The 26,132-nt window shown below is 40.4% G+C and overlaps 1 protein-coding gene across 1 annotated transcript; it reads right to left on the bottom strand.

The window, feature by feature from the left end:
* Positions 1 to 227: 227 nt before the first annotated feature.
* Positions 228 to 25,728, bottom strand: LOC145777230 (proto-oncogene tyrosine-protein kinase ROS-like). The gene is made up of 25 exons (XM_082588557.1): positions 25,576 to 25,728; positions 20,065 to 20,193; positions 19,325 to 19,432; positions 18,683 to 18,820; positions 17,262 to 17,491; positions 16,718 to 16,865; positions 15,866 to 16,056; positions 15,145 to 15,330; positions 14,786 to 14,898; positions 13,998 to 14,165; positions 13,270 to 13,399; positions 12,552 to 12,630; positions 12,242 to 12,322; positions 11,532 to 11,785; positions 11,241 to 11,368; positions 10,803 to 10,929; positions 9,948 to 10,045; positions 9,162 to 9,365; positions 5,461 to 5,595; positions 4,877 to 4,964; positions 4,419 to 4,566; positions 3,287 to 3,414; positions 2,926 to 3,029; positions 2,368 to 2,526; positions 228 to 1,384 (listed from the first exon to the last, which is right to left on the bottom strand). Exons 1-25 carry the CDS (start codon positions 25,685 to 25,687, stop codon positions 1,195 to 1,197), a joined length of 3,576 nt encoding a protein of 1,191 aa, XP_082444683.1. The 5' UTR covers positions 25,688 to 25,728; the 3' UTR covers positions 228 to 1,194.
* Positions 25,729 to 26,132: the final 404 nt, after the last annotated feature.

Genomic DNA, 26,132 nt, shown 5'->3' with positions numbered 1-26,132 from the left:
TTCTTTCAAGGGTAATTTTTAGTCACAAGGTGGCGACTGAGCTTGGCTTAAAGGCATTAGCGGTGCGGGTGACTTTCAATTTACTTTGTAAAGTTTTTTTGCGCCGAGGGCGCGAAAAACTTTTTAGCACGGGGCCCCCGATCTAAAAGTGCCTCGGGCCCTCTCAGCTAAACCCGGCCTGGACGGTCGCCGGGTTCACACTCTTGCCCCACAATGACGCATTATGTCGTCACCATTTATTGCATAGACAACGTGAGTAGAACGTAGCAACAAGTAATACAGAACATCACTGCACCGTAATAAAAACGTGAATGACGGACAAAGTGCTTCAGACCCGCCATGACAGGATGATCTATGATAGAAAAAAATTCTGTTGATAACATTGAAATATAAAACCATAAAGACATCAGCAGCGTGGAACATAGTAAGCAACGGGATTGGAGAGCACCCACAACTGGTTGGCATGGTAACTGCCATACGTCACGAAAGAACATGAAAGTAACAAAAATATAATTTGCTTCAACAAAATACTTTAAAACTGGGAGACAATGATCATCTTGTGATAAAACGGTTGAAAGATAAAAACAAGAAAAAACTTTCAAAAAATTTGAAACGAAAAAATATTTACATAGTAAAATATGAAGTTCAATAAATGCAACAAGTGTGGCAAAAGTAACGTTATGATTGGTTGTGTAATTGTGTATGCAGCGGTACCGTGGAGAACAAGTTAAATAGGGAAGTATTACAATGACCCAACACTCAGCCGACGCAGGAGAATCAGCATTGTGATGTGTACAGTGACCGGATAAATGGAAGGCTGTTTGAGCAAAGTCGATCTCCGCCACCGCCATACTCGCCTAATGGCCACAGCACCACGGGCAATACGCGATGATGCACAGAATGAAGGCAAATCGAAGCGGAATTAGACGATGCGTTTGTTTCAAGTGCAGGCTGAAGGCGACCTTGTTGTACACCGAGATGCAATGTTCACATGTAGTCGACTGGTGTGAGAAGCTATGACGTCGCAAGTAGCGCGTTTGATCAGAGGCAAACTGTTGATCAGCATAGCAAGTGCAGGATGTAACAACAATTTGAACAAACAGATACAAAGGAGCAACCAAACGGACCCAGAATGAACAAATATAAACAACAGAACCTCTGTTGACCCCAAGCGACATGTCCCAACCATCATCGTCATACGAAAGTGGAGTTGCTCCGAGTGACGTCATCTTCTGTGAGGTCATCATCAGCGGGGGTTGGTGCGGATTCATTACTACAACCTCTTTCGGGTGGAGGGTGCCGGGGGGCTCTCTTTTGACGTTTCTTTCGACGAGGGGGTCCATTGTATCCCCGGCTAGTTTGCAGTTTCTTCGAAGACACGTTGCTGTTGAAACAAAACAAGTGCAAATACTTGATCCATCAAGCTACCCGAAGTATTGAGATTTTGTAGGGACTCCGATTCAGACCCCACACGAATAATTTTAAAATAAATAATTTAAAATCAAAATGCCATCAAATGTACGCATCTTACAGAAATTATAACAAAACAATAGCCTGGTGTTGTTGTCTATGAAATCCACTTGTGGAAATCATCTAGCGACAACTCGATTGCTAAATTGCTCATCTTGTGCGCAAATCGAAGCCACCAAAGCACGAGGTTGCCTTTCCAACTCCATTTAAACATGTTTATATTGAAACACAACTGTATTGCCACAAGTGTATACACCTAAGCAATACTACAGTGTTACATCATTGTGTATGCATGTGTGCAGTGTTTTTTTTAAGGTGTTTTGGGGGACCGAAACGGTCTCCCAAATTTCTCCAGCGGTTTCCCAAAATTTGGACTTGCAACTACAGTAGAAAAGTAATGGTTGTTTCTCGCTATATCTTGTCGATAATACGAATATAGCCTACGATCAATAGTTCACGTCCGGAAAAAAGAATAAGTGGAGGTACAGCCAACAGCTGAATCAAAGAGTTATTCACAAAAGAAGTGCACCTTCGATACTCGTCAATGTTTATTTCTAATTTATGGCTCATAATGATCAGTTTTTACGTGTGGAAACATAACAAGCAGAAGCCAACAAGCACACTTTGTTTGATTGTGCAGCAAACTTGTTTGGCGGCTGTGTTGGGCAGGCTGTTTGGTCGCTGTCACAATCATTTAAGCTGTGCCTTGTCGAATAATTCGTTTTATGTTGCGTTGATTGTATGTAGTTATGGCTATTTTTTGGTATTTAAATGAAACACTTGCGGTCTCTTAAAACTACTTAGCGTTCACCCAAACCAAACCTTAAAAAAAAACCTGCATGTGTGTGTGTGTGACAGAGTGTAGTACTGGATAACCGGTATTCGAATCAATCGTACCCGGATGTCTTGCCACCGTTTCGGGCTGGTAATCCTGCCACCAAATTATTGCTGGATGGTGTTTTCACGTACTGGTTCCTAGGCGACGATGGTTGGCTGGTGGGGTACGATTGCAATGGCTTCGTTTCATCGATCGGGGTCGAACCGGTGGTGGCTGGTCTGCGGCGAATAACAAGCTTACAAAGCGATGACAAGCGGCAAACTTGTTACTACGCAACAATGTTTGTATGGAGGGCTGCTGTGGCAATCAATAAAGTATGGCAAGTGAATGCGAGTTTGGCTACCAAAGCTGGAGAAGAACTTATCAAATGCCGCACAGTGACACCCCGTGCAACAGTTCTGGCAGAACTAGCGTGTGTGCGACAACACGGTGCAGCTAATTCAGACATACGAAACCTCAAGTCGTAAAACGAAAAAGAAACATAACTTGATGCAACAGCATCCTGGGTGCTACACGAGATATTACAAGTTAAAAGTTGAATCAACACGGGAACAACAAAGTACAACAATTCAAAGATACAAAAAGGGAACTAGCTGGGACATAAATAAAGTACTTACTGATGCGTGACGACACTTTTAACACTGGTTTCTCTGCTTGGGGGAAATCCCATCATGGCATAGTTCAGTGATTCAGTGAAGGGTTGCTTGCACACGGTTTCAAACTGGAGTATAAATAATATGAGAACAAAGTGGATGCCTTGCAAATAATCATGCGCATACTGCTAAGTACATGTCCTCACCACAAATACATTTGAGGGGTAGGCTCTGTCACATCTAGGTTAAGCCTTATGAGCCAACGCGGATCATGCCATTATGGAGATGATATTCTGCAACTTTGAGGTAGATTCGCTTCACAATAAAAAACAAATTTGCTTCAAAACAACAAGATATAAAATTAAAATGAAAGCCACATAGTTACTTCAGAGTCAGTGGTGGAAGCCGAGCGAGCACGCACGTGGTTGAGGTAATGCAAACCACCCGGTGTCAGGTGATCGGGGAGGTTACTAGCGGTCACATCGGTGGTTGAGTGATCGGTGGTGGCGATATCTGTGGAAGTTTTGATAGCGAATCACAAAGAATTATTCGTACCACAGTACGACGAAACGTATCAGTCTTGTGAGGTTAAACGCTACGAAAAGAGCAACATTTCTCTGGCATTAAGGATCGCATACGTTGACTTTGTCCAAAGACATTCCTTCTGCGTTACGCTTGGTTCAATTCTAACTGAGTGTCTGATCAGGCAATCAATAAAATTGTCATCGTGACATATTGTCGTCGCTCGGAAAATTATTCTCCGAAGTCTCTATGTCATTTCAATGTCAACTAAGTAAATTATTGTAATTATTATTCCAAATATGTTTTAAACTAACTTTCTTTCATGCCTTCACACGTATTGCAGCATATATTGGAATTTCGAAATTATAGTTTGTACCATACTCACTAAGGTGTTTCATATTATCACCATTTTTGATTTTCAAAAAGGCTGGGGTCTGATGTGATGGGGGTTTGGGTAAAAACTCGACACCCAAAATTTTACCTCATTATGACGTCGTAAAGATGTGGGCACGCCCCCTGAAGTTCTAAATACCCCATTTTCACGTATTTCAAAAACTACTTCTCGTAGAGTGCCAAAATTGGTGTCAAAATGCGCAAACGATGCGGTTTCCTATGATCGCTCCTAAGAGTCGAAAGTAGAACTGAGAGCAGAAAAAAAGTCATTGGAGGCACAGGCAGGAGGCACGTGCCCAGATCTTTACGACGTCATAATGAGGTAAAATTTTGGGTGTCGAGTTTTTACCCAAACCCCCATCACATCAGACCCCAGGCTTTTTGAAAATCGAAAATGGTGATAATATGAAACACCTTAATACTCACATACTAGAATGTGCTGTGCATTGTAACGTTAGTGAAATAATAAAAACAACTTGTACTTCTGCTTGCAATGCAAATAATCTACTTCTTGTTTGTTTAATATAAATATGTTGACTGGTACTCCTCGGCTGTGCATGTTTAGTTACAAATTGAAACAGATCAATGTATGATGCTCTCACCTTCATCGTTTAGAAAAGCGTCATTGTCGAAGCTGGGTGCGCCGTCGGTGAAGGCGGCGTCAGTCGTGCCCATTGCGGAGTAGTTGACCGGACCACTGGACAGATGGACGGTGTGCTTGCGGAACTGGTCAGCCAATGAGCACTTGATCTGTAAGGGAAATCAAAAAATCATTTCACTATTACAAGGGAACGAAGCGGTGACAGGTAACTATATAGACTGATTGCTTTTGGTCTCGAGAAAAAGCGAAGGATAAAAAGCGAGGTTACAGTGAAGTTCAGGAGGTTATTGACATCATTCGACGTGTCAACCATGCACTACATCACTCTAACGTCTGGCGACACAGAAGAATAACTTGTTTCATTATGCGACAACAGCGAGCGCAGTTCAAGGATAGCCTCCATTCCGCGGCTCTTTGGATCCACACAGACAACATGACTGCAACAACAGCGCCACCTACCTTGAAACCTTCCAGCATTTCACGAATCTTCTGGAAGGTTGGTCGTTGGGTCGGCTCTGTGTTCCAACAATCCCTCATCAAGTCGTACCTTGAAAGCAATGGAAATGTTGATCAAAAACTTTTCTTTGCAGGTTCTCTAATTCTCTCCACAATTAAAAATGAAAGTAATTCGTTGTACATTTTCCAGTTTCTCATATCTCAATTACTCACAAACCGGATACTTGAACCTCTTTCAAAACTAAGAAACAAAATATATTTATCGTTTAAGCCATTATGTTTGGAAAAATGGAATTATAAAATCAATAAATCGTTCCAATGAAGTTGCGCCACATGTATGGAAACAAAACCAACAAACAACCAAACCAGGGAAAAGTATTAGTTTGACAAATAAGCTGGGAATCAAATAAAAAGCATTTGTGCAAGTACTTTATATTTACATTGAGTTGGATAACATTAACAAAACTTGATGAAAAGCTTGGGTTTGTCAAGCAACAATACAGCACGGAACTGGTTGGACGCCCAGCATTGAAAAGCTTCTGGGACTTTCTAGATGTTAATTCAAGCAAGTCCAAAGCAATACTAACAAGACATCCGGGCAAGCAGCTGGTTGTGGAAGCCTTCCACCTTCTTTCACAAAGTGAATCACCTCCATGTTGTTGTAGACAGGATACGGTTGCTGACCGAATGTTAGAATCTCCCACAAGGTGACGCCAAACGACCTACCAGGAAACAATTACGTCATGAACCGCTTCAACAAAACGTCATACGTATCATCAAGTGCAGCCACTGGACAAACATTACTCACTTTAACCAAACTTGACCCATTTCATCGTTGCCATTCGTTAACTTTCACTTCATTTTGTGCAAAGACGTGGCTTAGGTTACATAGTGAAGGAGTACGAATTGGTGAAGACCCACAAGAGCGAGGAATTGCATTTCCCATTGAAAATCAAGGGACATAGTGACCCAACAAGTCTTCATGCGGGCACACACAAACTGGTCTAGGGCGGTAAAATTTCATTGGTGGTTCTCAACTAAATCAAAAGTATGAAAAAGATTCATCTGTTACAGTCGGTAGCGTATGAACTATTTAGGTTAGTTGCCATGACTACAGAGGCCAGCCATTGCCTTAGAAACAACGTCAGTTGTATTATCCAAGAACAATAGTTCAATGAAACAGCTGACGACCACAGAAACAGTAGGCTTTTGCGTCAAAACAGATCAGTTGAACATGGAAAAGATGGGTGTCATTCAACAAACCAGGTTTGATGGAGTATCAAGGTTTGCAAAAGCCATACCACGCTTACTGCTGTATTCACTTCGACCATTCTCACTTTGCAACACCGATTATTTTCCATCAAACTAAAGTAATGTCACAAAACCGTCAACACTGTTGCGTGGTTCAAGAAAGGGAGTCAGTCAACCGCGAAGGGGGCACTTTAATTCAACCAATCACCAGCCACTTCGCCTCACCACAGATTAGTCGATTAATTCCACCACTAGCTGCATAATTCAGAGTATCGAGTCGCACAGTCAACAGACATCGGAAGTTCTTGAAACTAATCGCGGTTGGCTAAACGTCACATTCCGGCGAAAACCAAAAACTTTCCCGGGCGTCATGCTGGTGGAATTGTTTTGTTGTCAAAAAGATCCACACTCAGAAAATAAAGTAATTCTCATCAAAATAACGAACAGTGATACGCATGGTACTCAACCATATAAGGTCCATGCTGTGGATCTGTCCTAACTAGGTGTAGAGATCTTAAATAGTCCAGCACTCATAGGAGGAAGGACACAAATATAACGGTTTTCTTTAACCAGGTAATTAGTGATATCAAAGGAAGAAGGTAATTGTCTAGCCCCAGATGGGTCCAGCTCCCACCCAAATAAAACAATCTAACTTGGGTTCAATTCGTCTCAAATTTTACAGCAAACTTTCGAACTAAAAATTTGTCATACTTCTACGCAAAATAATTTCGAACTGGAAGCTCCCAAAAATTTCATCTATTACAATTGTCAAGTGACGGCCGCAATACCTTCGCATGTTATTGTTGGTGTCGCTTTTGTTAAACGTTTCTAGATCGAAAAGATCAAGAAGTTACTAGCGAACGGCCACAAGTGCTTCCAACCAGTAGCAAGGATTTTCAGATAAACTTCATGACACAAAAGCATCAGTATGTTGCAGATGACAATGTCTTCAAAAAAACATAATGGTGTGAACTGAAACATAAACTGTTCACTGCATAAGTGCATATTCTACGTTTGTATATCGATGCAACTATGGGGTATGGAGTATAAACCGGGCATAGTTATCAGCACAGCAACGAACCACATAATTTGCATTTATTTGCATTGATTAAACGTCACACTATAAGAAACATTTAAAATGACATTTTAATATCTCACTTTATATGGCAATAAGCAACTCGGAGAGGGGTAGGGTGGAACAAAAAGTTAATGATCATAAAATATCGGCCGCATGCAAACACATTCAACATACCGCAAATGCTAAAACCATTAAGACAAACCATAAAATAAGATTTAAAACATCATGAAAGTTTTCAAATGCTGCTTCATAGGTTATTTAAACCAACCATGACGTAACCCATGCAGCGCAAGCGACCCACAAAAAGTCAGACAACCATTGAACACAAGACACCAACCACACCGCAGAATTGTTGTCTGATATTTAGTAAAGTTTTCAAGTTACCTTTACATGTATTGTAATTGAAACATCATATGTCTGTTTGCAAGGAGCCAAACACTCTCTGAGAACTGTAATGCCTCGTCAAAGTGAATATTTCATGATAGGGGTCACTGCTGGGGAGGGGATGAAGACATTACCTCGCCTTTATCAATTCTTGAAACGACACAATCCAAAAATATAACAAGTTTCCAGTTTTGTGCTAATTTGACGCTGCGTGATGAGAAATTAGAGCACAACTGTGATAATGTCGTTACGGGGCAGAAGTGTTGATGGAATCTGCCTATAGCCGCTCCCTTTGAAGGGCGAGTGTCGACTTTCAATACGCGACGCTTGACATCAGGCATATAGAAGTTGAGAAACAAAAAACAACTTCCAAGATCTTGCGATAGCTGAAATGTTACGGCGCGTTGACGAGTCACTCATGCGCATCAGGAATCCCAATAAATCGGGGAAATGGGAAAAACAGGAAAAGACCTTGACTAGATGTTAACGGGGACAATGAAGTGTCTTTGATTTGACTTAGGGAGTTGAGACAAGAGATAACGATCGAATCGCCAACCACTTAAACGAGATAGCTTTTAAGGTAGTATACTCTTCCACGTCTAGTAAAAAGAACATCAAAGCCGAAGACAAGCAAACGCATGACTTTGCTGGCGGAACAAACTGCCTTGCGGGAACTTAAACATTTCAAGCGTCATAATTTAAATCGGCGGATTTGCAAAAGAAACGGGAAGTACATGACCGAGTATAGCTAACCAGTTGGAGGCTTCTAAACACTAACGGTGGAACGGTGCTAACTGGCGACTGCCTCGTGCGATAGGAATGAAACATTGATTCTTGGGGATATTGCTGATATCGTGGTATGGGAAGTCGACAGATAAGTGCTGACGAGAGCGAAGGAAAGGGAAATAACTGTATTTGCCAACCAGATTCTAAAAAAAACTTACACAATAAGCTTATATCACAATAACATACAATTCACAAACATAGAGGAAGGCATGAGTGCGCTCAGTGTTGAATAACTCAATCTGATTAGCCTGGAGCAGCGAAACATTAGCGAGAAGAAAAACAGAAAGCCTGAAAGTTGACTATCGCAAAGGTAAGTCACCGACAATAACTATTGGCCCATTACAACAATTGATGGGTCAGGGAAACAACCATGGCCGGAAAAGGGGATTCAATATAAACCATGCGCTTAAAGCTGTGCTTCAAAATCTTACAACTCCGATTGTTGTGCGAGAATACCAAATAATTGAAATTTAAATAAATGCAACAAACAGTTCCGGCCCAGCCTCAGGCAACACAAGCGGCTGAAAGGTGAAGCGCTAAAGATCTAAAGTAGTCTACGAGTAAATATCAGGTCTACACAAACTACTCGACCTAAAATTCATTCAGCAAGAACTTTAGTTGACACAAACCAACGCCACTGCCTGCATTATTGGCTGCGTCGGCACTGGAGGTTGAAGTACCAACGTCACGTGGGGGCATTGTACGATTGTGAAAAAATAACAATTTACAAAAGCTATCGAAGCGCAATGAACAAGTTCTCCAATCTCCATGATTACTTAAGTGTCTCACCAAACATCGCTTTGGATTGTGTAGCGCTTCACTGTCAAGCTCTCTACCGCCATCCAACGCACAGGCAGCATTCCATCGCCCTTCTTGTAATAAGAATCGTTCTTGTCAACATCCCTGGTCAGACCAAAGTCTCCTATCTTGACTACTCTAGTCTGGGTGCGATACAATTTGGTTGATACCAGGCAGTTTCTTGCGGCTATGTCTCTGTAATGGGTGAACAACAAGGTTACGACAGATGCGGCCAGGTAGTGGGACAAACGGTTGCCCAACTCGGTGTGGAAACATACTCAACAGAAACATGCGCACCGATGACATCGCAAGGTGGCAGGTGAGTCGTTGGTTTATCAATGGGACAAAACTGGAGAAAAGGAACCTTCCAGTTACACACGACTCACGTATTAGCTTTAATCGAGCAAGTACTAGTATTGTTCATCTTGCAAAATGATGGAGTTTTTATCGTATCCAGGTTTCGCCCGGTGGTTGAACATTTATATTAAGTGGACGGAAAGGCAAGGAAGTCAATCTTCGTGTCCACTTTCAGACATAGCTTTTAAGTGTCCTGCCAAAGACACGGCCGCATGCTCTTGAGCGGTGTCGAACCAGCGCCCTTTCGATTGCCGTTCCAAGGTTCTCGCCACTCAGCTATGTAGCCGACAATGATAGGATTAACTACACAATACACATGAGAAGGCAGGAAGTCATTTATCGAGATTCTCAACCTCAAGCAGATGAATGTTCATGAGGTACAAATCCTATGAAGGTATGAAATGCGTGGAAGGGACAAACCTGTGTATGAAGTGCTTGCTAGCGAGATACTGGCAGCCACATGCGAGGTCGAGAGAGATTTCCAGCAAGTCCACCATGGAAAGATGTGCTACTGCCACCTGGTGATCACATATAGACACAGAATAATTTATAAAAGTCTATAATAACAATGGTACATTTAAGACTGTTTCAACGAATGTTGCAACAAAATAATTCTTCATCTATGTGGATAACAATGATGTATCCATCCTCAGGTGCTGTATGTACAAGACCTACTTGATACTACTACTACACTAACTACAGTATCATAGCCGATGCGGCCTTTGATGAACAAAACGCTCAGTTCGTAAATTTTCCCAGCGTTCCCTATATGTCGTGCAGTAAGTGCTCTTGGTTGGTAAATTGATTTGTTTTGCTGGAGATTAGAACTTGATGCAGAGACGGACAAAACTAGTGCTCAAAGTTTCAAACGAGGTGTCAATTGACTGAGAGTCACTAGGACTGTCTCACAACACACGTAGCCGTCCAACAATCGGGCAGTGACTCGATCTTACAGTTTGCAATCAAGGAATGATTCGGTAGGACAAACATACAAACTTCCGTTCTCTTTGATGACGTCAGCAAAACAATTTGAGCGCAACAATGATGTGAAGAGGGTTTTTAAACGTCACAACTACATTGCACTTTTACAAAATGTTTTCTTTTAAGACTTGGCACTCTATTAGTTTGTGTGAAGAATATAAATGAATGTGATGGTAGCTTGCAATTCAAACACAAGCGGCAGTTTCTTGAAGCGTCAACAACCTACGTAGTCAATAGACGCAGTTACTGTGGTCGACTTCACTTCGCAAAAAGATAGCCTACATGACGTATTACCGATGGCCTTGCGCCTCTCAGGTACTTGAGGAGGTCCCCGCCTTCCATGAGTTCCAGAATGAGGAATTGTGGCTCATTGTCCAAGCACACCCCGAGCAAGGAGATGATGTTCGGATGGTCGAATAAACTAAAGACAGCCACAAGAGGAAGTTCAGTAACCGTTCGATGTCGCTGTTGGCACTTACAACCTAGATTCGTTGCTACAACATGATAGAGATGCGATGCTCCTCCCATGACGTAACCATCGCGTGCAATCCGAGTGTTACTGCACAAACGGTTATTCTACCGTATCAATGTACATTTTCAATGCAAAATCATGCACAAATTACAGTTTGAAAACTCATTGACACTTTTTTTTTATTGAATAGTTCGGCAATCATGCCACGTCAGCGAGGGACCAGTCCCATCAATGATCGCCACAGATCAACAGTGGCCCACCTCATAAAGTATGCCTCCACCAGGAACTCGCACTTCTCGTTCTCACTCGCAGTCACCTTCAACGTCTTCACCGCGACCAGAGTTCGATCCTCGCCCTCTTTTATACCAATTGCCGTACCTTGGTACACCTGTGAGTAGAAGATATACTGTATGTAAAATTGTCTATATACAGCATATACTGTACGAGTGTACGTAGCAACTGTGGGATGTACTATATGTATATCGACAAATGACAAAACAAAAATTGTTATTTTAAAGTTTTAAACGGAAGTTGTGAAGCTAAAAATATACCTCCCCGAACGCCCCGCTACCCAGCTGAGGACCAAGCATCAACTTTTCCCTCGGAAATAACCTCAGACGCTTCCTATAGTCGGAGGGAAGGTTACCCAGTCCTTCCTGGTTGCCAGTTGCCATAGCAATCTGAGTCATCTGTCTGATTCGAGCCAGTTCGACGTCCATGCCGTAGTTGAGCTGGATGGTGGTAATGTCGGAGGGGAGACTTTTGAGAGCTTTGCGACGCCGCTTCCGTATCCGGTACCTCCAACCTGGGAATGAAGCGTTTTCTTCAATTTAGATGACGTTGGGCAACCCTGCCGGCTGCCACTGATGTTAACTCAGACTTTTCAAAAGGGGTGCTGGATATTATTCATGTTTAGCACTCATCAAAAAGGAACACATTTAGGATAAGAATGTACAAGGCTGGAGCCTCTACCGGCTGCTCTGTGAAGCCCTAAACGTCACGGGTATCTGCGATAAATACAGCGCTATTTAAACAACTATAGAAAAAGGACACGTAATCGGGTACCCACGGCGCGGATAAAATGTTCAATTAAGTCAATAGGTATTTCATAATCCACAGACCACATCCATTTACAATCTTGAATAAAAAGCCGTCTAGATTAGCCGTGTATGGAACTGATGTCAAACGATCAAAGCAAATCAGACTTGACTACCAACTGCCTGTCGGCTACAAGGTTAAAACCACACCAAGGCGGACTCACAGCCGTACGCGGTGACAAGGATAATTAGAAGTATGGCGCCACCAATCGACGAGCCAACCGCAATCCACCTCACTCTGGTATCTGCAACAAAGTAACAAACTGACTGCACCAGCAGGTCACCAATGATACAGTGTGGTGATCACCCACACACTGAAGGTAACACAACCACCCATACAAGCACTGCAGCCAGGAAGAACCCTGATGATGACCAGTGCAAATTTTAAACACTTCTCCGCCTTAAAACGTTTAGTCTTTTTTCATGCAAATCTATATGAATTTAAAATTGCGAATTCCATCAACAATAACTTACAATCAACAGGGGCAATGTACTTGTGGGGGAGGGTGCTCGGGCCGGCGTCACCCCTACCATGGCTGTTGCTGGCGAATACCTGTCAATACATTGCTCTTCCAATCATTGAACTTTCACAATTAGCTGAAGTCATCAAATCAATAGATTATCGTGAAAAGTAAGGTATCAAAAGCAAAGTAATAATTCAAAGTTTCCAGATGAGGTTAAATTGTTGCTGCCTGCAAGCGCTGCATCAGTTAGGTATCACTGAGTGGAGAGATGTGGTTGAAGTGAGTTACCGGATTGGCTGCATTCACCTAAAGCTGAACCAGCATTGTGGAGGATTGCATTGCTGAAATTTTGATGGAAAAATAACCGCATTTTCATTCTTCAGACAAACAGGAACGATAACTCATGAGGGGATGACAAGGAAATGTCAAAAGGAATGCCGGGAAGGTTTTGAAATGATATAAGCAGTGATAGTTCGACCGGCAAATGCCAAATGGAAGTCTCAATATGTGCAGGCAATGAGTAGATTTTTACAAAAGCTGTTTAATAATTCGCTCTTTCGCGGTAATTAGTAATATTTCTACGCTGTAACAAGTATCGTTCAGCAACGGTGAGAATCAAATCGTTTCAAAGACATGTTGCGTTTGTTGACGCACAGCAACGTTCCCAATCGGATCGATGCCCGCATATTTATTCCAAAGTCGCCACTCGAAGCGATCAACGAACTTACCCTAAATTCATACCACTGCTGGTCAGTCAAACCTTGTATCAACCATCGCTGGTCACCGATTGAATTAACCACCTCCATCACTGACCAATCACCAAACAACACGTGAGCGCTTGCTGGGTCGGAACGGTTTCTATAACAACAAAGTAAAGTAGTTTGAAACACTGTTTTGTTCCTTGTGATTGGTTGGTTTTTAAATCTTTATCCTCGGACTGACAAAGCCTTGATAGGTTATGCCTGGTAGTTTCGCATACTTGTAGACTGTAGAGGCTCTTGACGCAGGGCCGGTTACCGAGATTGGCAGAGTGAAGTTTCCGATTGTTGAAGTGTTGTTGCCGGGGAATTATTCCATTCACTATGTGCCGCTGAATGAAGAGCGGTCCTGAAATGCGTTGCTCACACCCCGAGAGCCGAACCAACGCCGTGTGATAAGCACAGTCGGGTGCTTAACCACAGAGGTTATTGAATATGCATTGGAAAATGGAAAACGGAAAATGCATTGAAATAACAACTTGATGCATTAGGTTGAGACTTCAAACCTAAACTAGATTAGGTAAAACCAGGCCACGGGTGAACCTGTTTTATGAAAATAAAGTGAGCCACTTGACCGCAATAGCAAACAACAAAGCAAATTATGGAACATGTTCACAACGCGAAGACAATGTTGCACAAATCATGAAAAGCAACAATTTTGTCATGCAAGTTAGAGGGCGCTAGAGAAGAGATGTTACCTCGCTTCTATTGAATAGTTGTCTACTTTGCTTCCAGACGGAACCCAAGTCAACGAACTCTCCGGGATTTCAATAACCACTTGTACGTTGCTGGGTGGGTTCGGGGGGCCTGGATCAGTGCGAATGCTTTGAACTCGTTGGGTGTATACCTTGGTTCCTGATATATACCTGTCAAAGAAATCGGGTCAATCGCCTTTGTCGATTATTGAAACGCACATGGCAATTTTCATAACATTAACCCAAAACTTTTCAGAGTGTCACGATATCCCAAAACAGCAACAATAATCAAATACAAAACTAATTCTGAATATAACACTGAAAGTCGCCATCATCCTACTGTCGAGGAGCGAAAATTCTTGATCTTTGGCAAAATAATGAAGCTACAGAACTGAGGTAAAACAAGAAAAAACTGTAGTTGCCCTTCTGACGTTACTAGATAAAACATTTTAAGTTGCCGGTTTAAGTCGGCTGCATGGCTGAGCGGTGAGAGCCATGGTTCGACGTTCGTAAGGCGGTCAGTTCGACACCGCTCAAGAGCATGTAGCAGTTGTAGCTTTGTCACTTAAAGGCATGCAAGACACTTAAAGGCACGCCGTCGATTGCGGAATGCGGAGTGGCGCCCTTTCGACCGTGGCCTATGGCCCCTCTTAGGGCTATGGCCTGCTGAACTGAAGTTGCCAATTCCCGGACCTCAGGCTGCACACTCCTGTCTTGCTTCATTGAACATACACGTCAAATTATTTTCAATTGAATGAAAAGTAAAATCTACAGCCTACAGGCATGCCAACCTTACGAGAGCTCGGAACTCATATGCGGTGTTTGGTTTCAGATCCGTGATGGTATCACGTGACGCGGTGCCTGGTAGGGAGACACTCTCCGTCCATACATCATCCCGGTTGCTCTGTGGGTAGACAATGTATATGTTCACTGCGTTTGTGCTTCCAGGCACTAGGCATGCAAAGTGTGATCACTACGTATTAAATGTGTAAACTTGTAGCAAAATGTAACAAGAAATAAATAAATACGCAAGCCATATATGTTAAATCCTAAATGTGAGTTAGCAATCATTGTCGTTCGATAACAGCGCAGCAGGAAAGCTTCCTAAAGTGAAAATAGTTTTCCTAACAGTTGAGTGGCATCTACCCACCTCCGACCACCACACTGTGATGCTGGATGCTTGGTTGGGAGGAAGAGGATCCCAGAACAATGATATCGTTGTGCTCGTGGTCTTGTTGATTGACAGACGTGGAGGAGATTGGAAGGGAGCGCAGAATAGTGATACAGAACTGAAGGATTCTCTGGCAGACGGACAGTCAACAGCATGTGCTTGTATCTGGAAAACATCGCCAGTTAATAATGCGCGGCAACGAAACCATAAACCATTTCCTCACCGCAGTATCTCTCGCCTTCTTAACCAGTTAAAGACTCATTGACACGGCCGAATAGATTCAAATAAATTTTGTAACGATTGAAATAGACTTTAGGAAACAAACATATGTTTACGTCGGAATGGCCCGTTTCGGTGAGTCCGATTCGGTGAGTCCGATCCCTTAACGGGGGATTTTTTCAATTTTTTTTTAAATTATCGGGTACCGTAGCCTAATTATCATTGCCGTTTTAGGGTTAGGGGTTAGACTTAGAGGTTAGGAACTCACCGAATCGGACTCACCGAATAGTAGCAGACCCGTTTACGTCGCTGTCATAGATATTGTGCGACATCAGCGACTATACATATCAGAAGAGATTCACTGCTACATGGCAGATATTAATGGTTGGTGTAGCAAGAGAAGTTTATTTTCAATGCTCTGTGAGATGTTTGTCTAAATTCATAGGTTATTGTCGATCAATCCACCTGTGAAAGGACATACCTCATACATCTGTCCATCAGTGGATGTGGCTTCGTGAGTGAAGGAACGCGGTGGTATGTTTGCTCGGGTGGATGAGGTAGCTACCACGTACCGGATGTCAACACTGTTCTGCATCACTGGAGGAGCCCACGCTATCTGGACACGATCGAAAGACTGGGGAAGACAAGCTACCTCGGATACCGGCGATGACACTGGAATTGAATACTGAAAAGTTTGGGTGTTCATCAGGACAATTATCGTTTCTAGCACTAGTTGCTAGAAACGACACTGGAATTGATGAATCAAACTTAACGTATCACAGTCGTTTGTAAAACAGAAAAGATGCAAAAAAAAACAGTATTAGCCTATACTATAATGGCCGAAACAGACGAGTTGGATAAGAAAACGTTTGAAGCTACACAAATAACTTGCCGTGTCATTTTCAAAAATTATGAAAGACTAAAATAGCTATTATTTTCTTTTCAGTGTAGTGAAAGTAAAGAAATCAAAACTCTTCAAAATCAGGGTGCAATGTAGCGATTTTGCTTTTTTGACAAGGAACAAGAATCCGTTTGGTATCAACGCAAGGCTACTTTGTCTCAAGAATCGTTTCGAAAAGTATTTGAGAAAAGATAAAAACGTTCCTTTAGTCGTTCCGCAACGAGGAAACTCACTTCTCGCATTGGCTCCATTCACGAAACGCACACGTGGAAGACACACAATGATCATGGAATGGTATATAAGTGAAGATTTGTTTTTCTTTGAGTAGAATTCAGTTGCTTTCTCTCAAACAAAGGTAGTTTCGAACATCTACCACGCTGTTTGTCAAAGCAATTGAATTTCGAATAAAAACTACATTAGCAAAGTACTTACCTCCACAAATTGTGGAAACTTGGAACTGAGGGGACCAAGAAAGATAAGTAACATTTCCCAGGCTTCGATTTATTGAGAGTCTCATCCAGTACGAAGTATTTGGTGAGAGGTTGCTCAAAAGGGCAATGTCGTTGTCCGTACTGACGGCCTGCCAAGACAGCAATACAAGCACACATAATTAAGTAATTAAATTTGAAGATCGTTACTTTTAATTGTCATAAACTAATAATCGCAACCTTAAAGACCGCATGGAATTACTTTTATTGGATTAATCAATCAATCAGAAATTCATATTATCAGGCGTAATTGAAATCTCAATCACAACAGAAGTGTTTGTAAATAAACGTCCGTTTTTTCAACAAAACAAATTCTCAGAAACATCGGAAGACAATTGATCAAAAGTAAGAGCTTGCAATGCACCGCACGATCATATGTGGTCCAGGGAAAGATTTGATTGATTTTTTTTTGCAAATTTTTTGATATGTCAAGGACCTAAAAGTTTGATTTTTGCATTTGCCATTATCAGCTTGGAGTACAAGTCTACCTGTTCGGTGCAATCAGAATTTCCCAAGCACATCGTATGATCCGAATCATTCATGAAGTATATGAAGGACATGACAAAGTCATCAGTAGACACCACTCCATGACACTTTTGTACTGCAAGCTTTCTTTGTGAAGATATCAGTTTTGAAAAGTTGAATAAGATGTAAGTCCCGTTCAAAGCCTCTATAACGGGGGCGGCGGCCAGAGCTGGAGGAATGGTGCAAAGTGAGCCTGGAAAGTATGACCGGAAACTGAATGATGACATTTCTATGAATTTTTTTTACCACCAGACCAAACAACAACGCACTAACGCATCAGCTGTTGCACAAAACTGTGTCAATCATGAGCTCCCTGGGTTAGGGTTCGACAACTTGAATTCAAAGGTTCAACAAAAGTCGTCTGAATTATAATAAATCAACTAACGTTTGACCAAACTATAACACTAAAATGTTGAACAGACTGCTGTAAAGAAGTAGGTAGTCGCTTTTCAGTACCATCGTCATTATTTGGAGTTGAAGGTGGCAAGATACTTTTAAATGCTTTGATTTGTTTGCCTTTAGAAACGTAGTATACATTCTATTAAATCGCTTCAGTTATGCAACAAAAACAAACAATCCAACAGTGATCTGGTTCAAATTGCTTCTGTATTAGTGTAATAAGCTGTGCACTGTGCAGGGCAGAAGAAAACGTAGTGCCTGAGCTGGACTGAGTCAGGCATGACTCCATGAGTTTCTTTTAGTTTTAATGAGACCAGGCTTTGTTTCTCATTTGTGCTCAAGCGAATGGGTAAGAGGCAAACTAATGAAAATAGCTGATTTATGACATTTTCTCACTATGCGCCAGAATACCTGACAACATAATGCCATAAAGCAGTTTCCTGAATACACTTAAATCTACATGTTTCAAAGTCCTTTTGAGGTTTTGCACTTCAATTTAACCAGAAGGCGGTGGGATGGCGCAACGGATAAGGCGTTGGCTTTCCAATTATGCAAACCTGGTTCGACTCCCGGCTTATGCTGGTTGTTGACAAACACCGCTCACCTCTACCCAGGGTGTAATAATTTGGGTGGGCATAGTTGCTGAAGTAAAGGCGGCCGAGAGAAAAGAACTGGCCACCCTACTCTCGTTAGTGCCGAAGGCTTAGTACAATGAGAACCTTATCTTCTCATCCCCCGATGCTTGAATCAAGTATGGGACCCACCTTAACCAGAAGGTACAAAGCAATCATCGCCACTCACTTGCCACGAAGTCCAGGTACGAGCAACAACTCAAGAGTCGGTTACATTTAAGATGCAACCACAAATATTTATCAGGGCTGCATGTTGCTGTATCAGACCGGGACTGAATGTGGCTGCCGTATTCTTAAAACTTGTTAGTAAAACCTATGAAGCACATGCACCTGTTAGCAGAGATATTCCTTACTTAAAATGTGCGTTTGGTTGACGGCATCATCTGAGGTTGTGTTGACAATCCGCCAGGTGGCAGTAGAAAGTGTGGAAAAGGTTGCATCAGAAGCACTGAGCCAATGGAGCGCACGAGCACCGACCAATAACGACCGCACTGAAATAACAGGACCATTGCTTTCACAAGATGTTAATTGTAGCACCTACAGCTTCTAAATTACGATGTGAGATGCTTGGAATAATTCACAAACAATATATAATGAAACTGGATAAACTATGTTTATACGAATTTCTTTGTACTAGTTGTGAAACCAGCCTTGATTAATCAAAGACAAAGATTTATTGGCACTTGCTGCTGTACCAATTAAGCAGTTTTTGATAAACGTAAAACACATGTGTTGGCAGTCAGCACATGAGTGCCGTAATATTACTTGGAGGCAGTCAATCGATTTTAGTGAACAACCAAAGAACTGTTTCTTAAGCTGCTTTGAGAATAAAAGCAATCTTCACTAAACCAAAGTTTGGCGCGAAACTTAACGTCAGCAAAGCAAGTTGCACGAAAGCAACATCAATAAGTTGAAAAAAAATTGCATTCAGGTTATCCTGACGTTGTTAGCATGATACAGCAAAGTAGGCTTGGTAATTTTGATGTAAAGATGACCTGGTTGCTGATGGTGATATCTCTTTTTGCAAGTGCAGTCTGATGTTGATGATGATACTACCCAAATATCCTGGCCATTGCATACAAAGGTCGAACGGACAAGACCTTCTGCAAAAATTCAAATTTGATTAATTGAATCTTTATCCTCGGACTGGGAAAGGAAAGCTTCTTTGAGAGCTTCATCCTGGTAGTTTCACATACTTGTGAAGGCTTTTGACGCAGGCCCAGTCACCGAGATTGACAGAGTGAAGTTTTTAATTGTTGAAGCGTTGTTGCCAGGAAACTCTTCCGTCCATTACATACCGCTGAATGGAGAGCAGACCTTAATGAACGTTGCCCAAGCACACACCCCGAGAGTCGAACCAGCGTCGCTTGATCTTGAAGCTTCTTTGTCCATAAAGTCCCACGCTAACCAACAGAGCTATGAAGGCAGACAAATAAAGTTGTAATTGCGAAAAAATGTGCAAATGAAAGCCACAATCGAGCATTCTAATATACCTAGACAACAAAATCTGTTGTGATTACAATGATTCAACATTTACAGATGTTAAATCAATGTAAAACTGGCAAATTTTGTCGTCTGAGTAGTCCTTCTTTGCAAAATAGGTATGGATTTTATGTTGTATTTGCAATAGGTAAAGTCTCAGCAATGGTAACCACAAATTGTATTATCATCCAACTATTGCCACATAATGAAATGTAATACATAATAATAATAATAATACATTGAAACTTCTTACCATGAACATTTGCAAGGTAGGTGGCACCATCAAATGCCAACTGACATGATGTTGATTGACACAATATTAAGTTATGTACAAGTGAGCTTCCTTCATCAGTTGATCTTTTATGTCTTGATTTTACAATAGCTGAATTAGAAAAAAGTACGTCAGAATGACATTAAACTTCAAGCAAGTTTTTGTTAATATTAGAGGCATTCCATTATAATTCAACAAATCCAAATAACCACTAAGTCTTCAATTTTGATGACTAAAGCATATGTTATAGCAGGCCTCGAAATTCGTTTTTGTTGACGGCGGACAAACGTGTCCGATCTGAGCAGCTATCTCGGCGGACAAATTAAGTTTCACGGCGGACACACCAGTTTTAACGTCGATTGACATGTTTAATCACTTTATCTTGATAATTCTTCGCCATTCGAAAACTATAGCTACTATTTAGAAGGCTTTTTAAAATTTCAGCAAAGTCACTCCGAAAGGCTTTCATCAGACCAACGATGTGCGCTTGAAGAGTCAAAGCGCTGTGTAGATGCTTAATACGCCGCATATCTGATTAGCTTCCACCGAACGAGATCGTGTGGCTTCTTGCGTCACAATGCTCTTGGCACGAGTCGGAAAACTTCTACACTACACCACTTTTTTCTGCTGTGCAAAGTTTCATTGAGCTTTTTTCTTTAGGTTTATTTTTGCGTGTCTTTTGAGCGAAAGTGAATTTTCCCTGGACGTTTTCTTTCTTACTGTAATACCAAAACTTAACAAATTTTGCTGCATCTTGCTGTGATATAGCCTACTCGTAGAATCTAATTTTGCAACCAACCTTGCGTTATCAATATTACTCGATCAAAGCCAGACATTGTGACGTAAGACTTGAACTAACGTTGCGCGTGATTAGTGTGGAAGTACCGGTATTCCCATCGATTCTTAGCGAAGAATTTGTCTTTGTTACGCTGGTTCAATGTCAGCAATCGTTGAAGCAACGTAAAAATCGAAAGTTTTCCTTCTTGAATGGAATTAGGAGATACAGTATTCACATTTTCTAGATGCACGGGAAATTATATTCTCGCAACAATTGTTCGTGTTATGCAATGACGATTTGTATCGCTAGTTGCTGTGTTATTTCTCGGCGGACAAATGTGACCGATCTAGATGGTACTTCCCGCGGACATCACATGCTGTGACGGCGGACATGTCCGCCGTGAATTTCGAGGCCTGTTATAGTATGTGAAAAATGCATCTCGGCAAAAAAAAAAATTTGAAAATTGGACAAGCGGTTTTCGAGATATCGCGTTCTGAAGTTTTGTTGTTGTCACTAGGTGGCGCTGTTGATGTGCTCAATGTTTTTTGATTTTAGGTTTATATTTGAGGTAGAAAGTCGGTTGAAGTGTCTATTCCACCATTTTTCATGAGGCAGAATTCAAAAATTATGTCAATTTTAGTCTACAAGAATTAGCTAAGGAATTGTGTGGCATTTAAAAAAAATTGGGGGACCAAATGCCAACCCCCAAATTTCCATGTGGGTAACAAGATATCCCAAAAAAATTTTTTGTTCTTTAAAGTTTCTTGCGTATACTTCATGATAATATATATACTGTTTATTTATGAGACTTTTGTCGTTTTTTCACAATGCAACCTTTTATTAAAGACTTGCATGAGAAGTTATATGATCTATTAATGCAATATTTGAATGATGCGTGCTTATGATGTCACAATAACAAATTACAGATTTCCCCAAAAAACTTATTTTGTTGTGAAAATTGCCCGGGAAAACCAGCCCTTGTTTCAAAATTGCAGTCAAATTTTGTTCTCCCGGGCAATTTTCACAATGAAAAAAAGTTTTTTGGGGAAATCTATAATTTGTTATTGTGACATCATAAGCAAGCATCATTCAAATATTGCATTAATAGATCTTTGATATAAGGTTGCATTGTGCAAAAAGGACAAAAGTCTCATAAAAAAATATTATACTATCATGAAGTATATGCAAGAAACTTTGAAGAACAGAAATTTTTTTTGGGATATCTCATTGCCCACATGACAATTTGAGGGTTGGCATTTGGTCCCCCAATTTTTTTTAAATGCCCCATAACTCCTTAGCTAATGCTTTTAGACTAAAATTGAGACCATTTTTGAAATCTGCATCATGAAAAATGGTGGAATAGACACTTCAACCAACTTTCTACCCCAAATATAACCCTAAAATCAAAAAACATTGGGCACATCAACAGCGCCGCCTAGTGACAACAACAAAATTTCACAACCCGATATCTCAAAAACCGCTTGTCCGATTTTCAAAATTTTTTTTTGCCCAAGTTCAAATTTTTAAAACAACAAATTATAACAAAACCAACACCTTTTGAAACCTAGTGGTTACATTTTTTTCTAAAATTTGTTGAATTATAATGGAATGCCTCATTAGCAAGCGGTGTAACTACAAATACCCTCACTATTTAACATTATAGGCTATGGATATTTACACTATATATAGTCAATTGGGGTAATGCGCAGCCAATTTTAACAAACTTTGCTCTCATTTGGTCAAATTACACCTTAAACAAGCCAGTTTTAACTTTTTAAGTACCTTGCTACTTGTAGATCAATTGTACTAAGAAGTAGGTCAAGTGCGCCTTTTGTTTGTTTTCGAGCGAATTTTCGGCATCGCTTGCGCAATAATCGCTTAATTACGAATGCGCAGTGCGCGTTGGGCTAAAGCGCACCGCGCAATCGAATGCGCAGTTAGCCTGCATTATAACAGCTTTGTGCCCTTGCAGTGTACCACCAGGCAAAATCGGGAAAACGAAATTTATCAGTGTTTAGTACACTACAGTATAAGCTTTACATGACAAGCACAGACCTCATTTATAGCTTGAAAAGAGAAATGATTCCTCATACACACAAAGGTACAAGCTGCCTTTGCCGGCGCAAGCTTCTAACTACCTTGATTCAATGTCAAGAAACACAGAGTCGACAAAATGTAAGATTTTGCTGACGCATAAAATAAACGACTAAACGAAGCGGCGTTCACAAATAACAACACAACGGGCATTATGTATATAGCTACTTTAGCATCAAAACAAATCAGTCAGTTGCCTAAAAAACTCTGTTTATGGCACAAATTATCATTATCAAAATAGCAGATAAAAATTATGGCTGTTTATGGCACAAGTTACCAACAGGGGTTATTGTAACATCCGCTTTGTCTATTTTATTGCAACGTTACAGTGATGTATTTTGTTTATCGTTGTTGACCTTTGCTCTATTTGAACTGTCTGGATTGCTAACAACAACACAACATATATATAAGTTTTAATTGAGTTTCACGTGTTCTTATTGTGCGTTTTTAGACAATCTTTTAAACACAGGTAACTTTGAGATTTCTTAAATTTGCGACCGTCTAGAGAAAAGCAATTTTGTCGAATGAAACAAAACGATTTACAGTACAATTACGAATTCCCTTTCTCAAGGATTGGCAATTATTGAAAAACGAATAGGTCATAATGGTTGTATAATTCGATGTAAACTGACGTTATATCGTTGACTAATAAGTTATTGATTTAACGAAAACAAAGCACAGGTGCAAACACAAACGCGACAGAGGCCAAAACATTATAAAAGAAAAAACAAAAACAGGTGGCTTTTTTAGTACAGTAGACTTGCAAAGGAGAAAAAAGCCAAATAATTAACAAACGAGTCACAAATGAATGCAGAGGGCTTAACTAAGAAATTTGGCAGTAACAGTTATCAATCAGTGGGGACATTCTCTTTAAATGCTCGAAACAGGAAATAATTTGTTTTCCTTGCTATGACTCGAACAGTGAACGTAACACAAACAATGTGATATTGTAGGAAGATTTAGATAGCCTGGAAAATATGAAGTTATACCTTCCGTAGTTCATTTTAACGCTGAATACCATACTAAACTGTTTTTTGTTTTCTTTAACATTTTTATCCTCTGGAGTGGGAAAGCGAAATGTATCGCTATACTTCGCATTAAGCTGCACCCCCGTGGAGCCGCTGGGATCACTGTTTCCGGTTGATTTACGACTAATTTTTGCTGTAGTTGTTGTTGTCTAAAACTTCAACATCTTAATAACACCGGTAAATTTTTAATTCTGTGCTGTAACTGTCCAAGCCGAGATGCTTAGCTAAGCACGCTTTTACTGCACTGGACAGCAAATCACATGTTTTTTATATTGATTCAACGTCAGCAAACATTGAAGCAACGTAAAAATGACTTATTTGCTGCCTGGGGAAACACAACAGACCGAGCCGCCATTTTGTATCACCGTCTGGCTATCAATTTCAAAGCCTCACGTGGTTGCCACGCATTCACCGGGTGACTGTTGTTGCGGCCAAATGCGTATTTTTCAATTTTCTTAAAGAAACAAAATTACTTCTCTATCATCTTTTAGTTTAAATAAAGGCTTGTGTGTGCATGATCGCTACACGTTGGAGCCGTTTCGATACAAGCGCTCTTCTCTTTGCAGCAGCGAAGTTAGAAATCCGACTTTTTAAGTTAAAATGAAGAGAAAATAGGTGACGCATGAAAAGAAAGATTTTAGCCTGGATGCCGTCCAATCCTTCTTTTGACTTGGTTTCCACTAAACAGCTGGATAGTTTAGCTGTAAATAACCAACTTTTAAATATTAAATTTCTTTGTTTGTTTCTTATAAAGCGCACCGCTGCGCATTATCGTTATTTCTCCTGCGCTGCGCATTACCCAAATTGACTATAGTGTGAATATAGCCTCAATAGCATTGCTAGATAAGGAATTCTGCCCTAATTTGAGAAAAGTTTAAAGCTGTTGGAAATAAAAACTTGTATTTTGGAAAAAAATTTTAGTCCTGGGCAAAAATCCTAACTCTAACCTTAACCCTTCCTAACTTTAATCTTAACTCTGGCAACACCTGATTGTAACCATGGCAACAAGTAGGTAAAAATAGCCACTTCAAACATTTTAAGGACATATACCGATTTAAGAATGGACAATTCATAGTGCTAAATTTAAAGCTATTCGATAATGACCAAAATTCAAAGCTTCTAAATCCAGACTAAATAATAAAGTTTCATCAAAACTTTTCATTAAAAATTTTGATTGTCAAAGTTTTCTGTATAATTAATCTAGCAGTGCAATAAGCTTTTGGGTTCAAAAGCTTCATGTTTAAAGTTGTGAGAAAACTAGTATATACCATAATAAATGACAGATTTTTGGTGTCATGTTATCTGGAAATATGCTACATTTGAATGCATTCTAAGGCCAAGTGGGAGTATTTTCATAACATAATAATTATTTTGTGTGAGCTGCATGACAGCTGTAACAGCATGATAGCTGAATTCTACCGTAACTATTGTTGGCATGTTGATTTGTGTTTGCACAAATATTTCAAAGGAACAGCTCTTAACAATACAATCTACATAGCTGCAAATAATGAAGCAATTGTAAATTATTACAACTCTTAAAGACCACCATGTTTACAATACTGCTACAGTGATGACAGTAAACTTATTTCTTACCTGTCTGCAAAATCTTTTCTCTAATTGGCTCATATGTAACTTTTCCAATAATGAAGTGAAAGGGTGAAAAAGTCATCAAACATAAAAGAACAAGACAATTATCCATTACCATGGCACCATTATATATTTACAACGCAATATGTAGGCTATATACTTTGCTTTTACCTCAAGTGGTCGACTACGCGATACAAATTGGAAACCAAAAAAAAAAATTCTTGTTTTTCCTGATATATTGCAACAATACATGAAAATTTTGCAACAACACCAGACTAAATGTTTTCTTTAGCTAATCTGCAACTCAACCAAATTCCTTCAACAAAGTCAAAACAAATCAACACAGTTTTGGATTTCAAAACTCTGCTTTGTCAAGAACCATAACAATGCTGTGTTTTCAAAAAAGAAAGTGACAACAGAAATTTCAGAAAACTGTTACAACGAAATAGCTTTGCTTAATAGATTAAGCTACCCAATTTGAAGATGATTCTAGGACTAGATGATAGGAAACCCAACTGTTCATGCCCAAAAAGAATTTTTCAAAACTTTGATACGGTAGATAC

Source organism: Aplidium turbinatum, chromosome 9, assembly GCF_918807975.1.
Source record: "Aplidium turbinatum chromosome 9, kaAplTurb1.1, whole genome shotgun sequence".
In the NCBI taxonomy this organism is placed as follows: Eukaryota; Metazoa; Chordata; class Ascidiacea; order Aplousobranchia; family Polyclinidae; genus Aplidium; species Aplidium turbinatum.
This window is presented reverse-complemented; position numbering and strand designations above follow the sequence as displayed.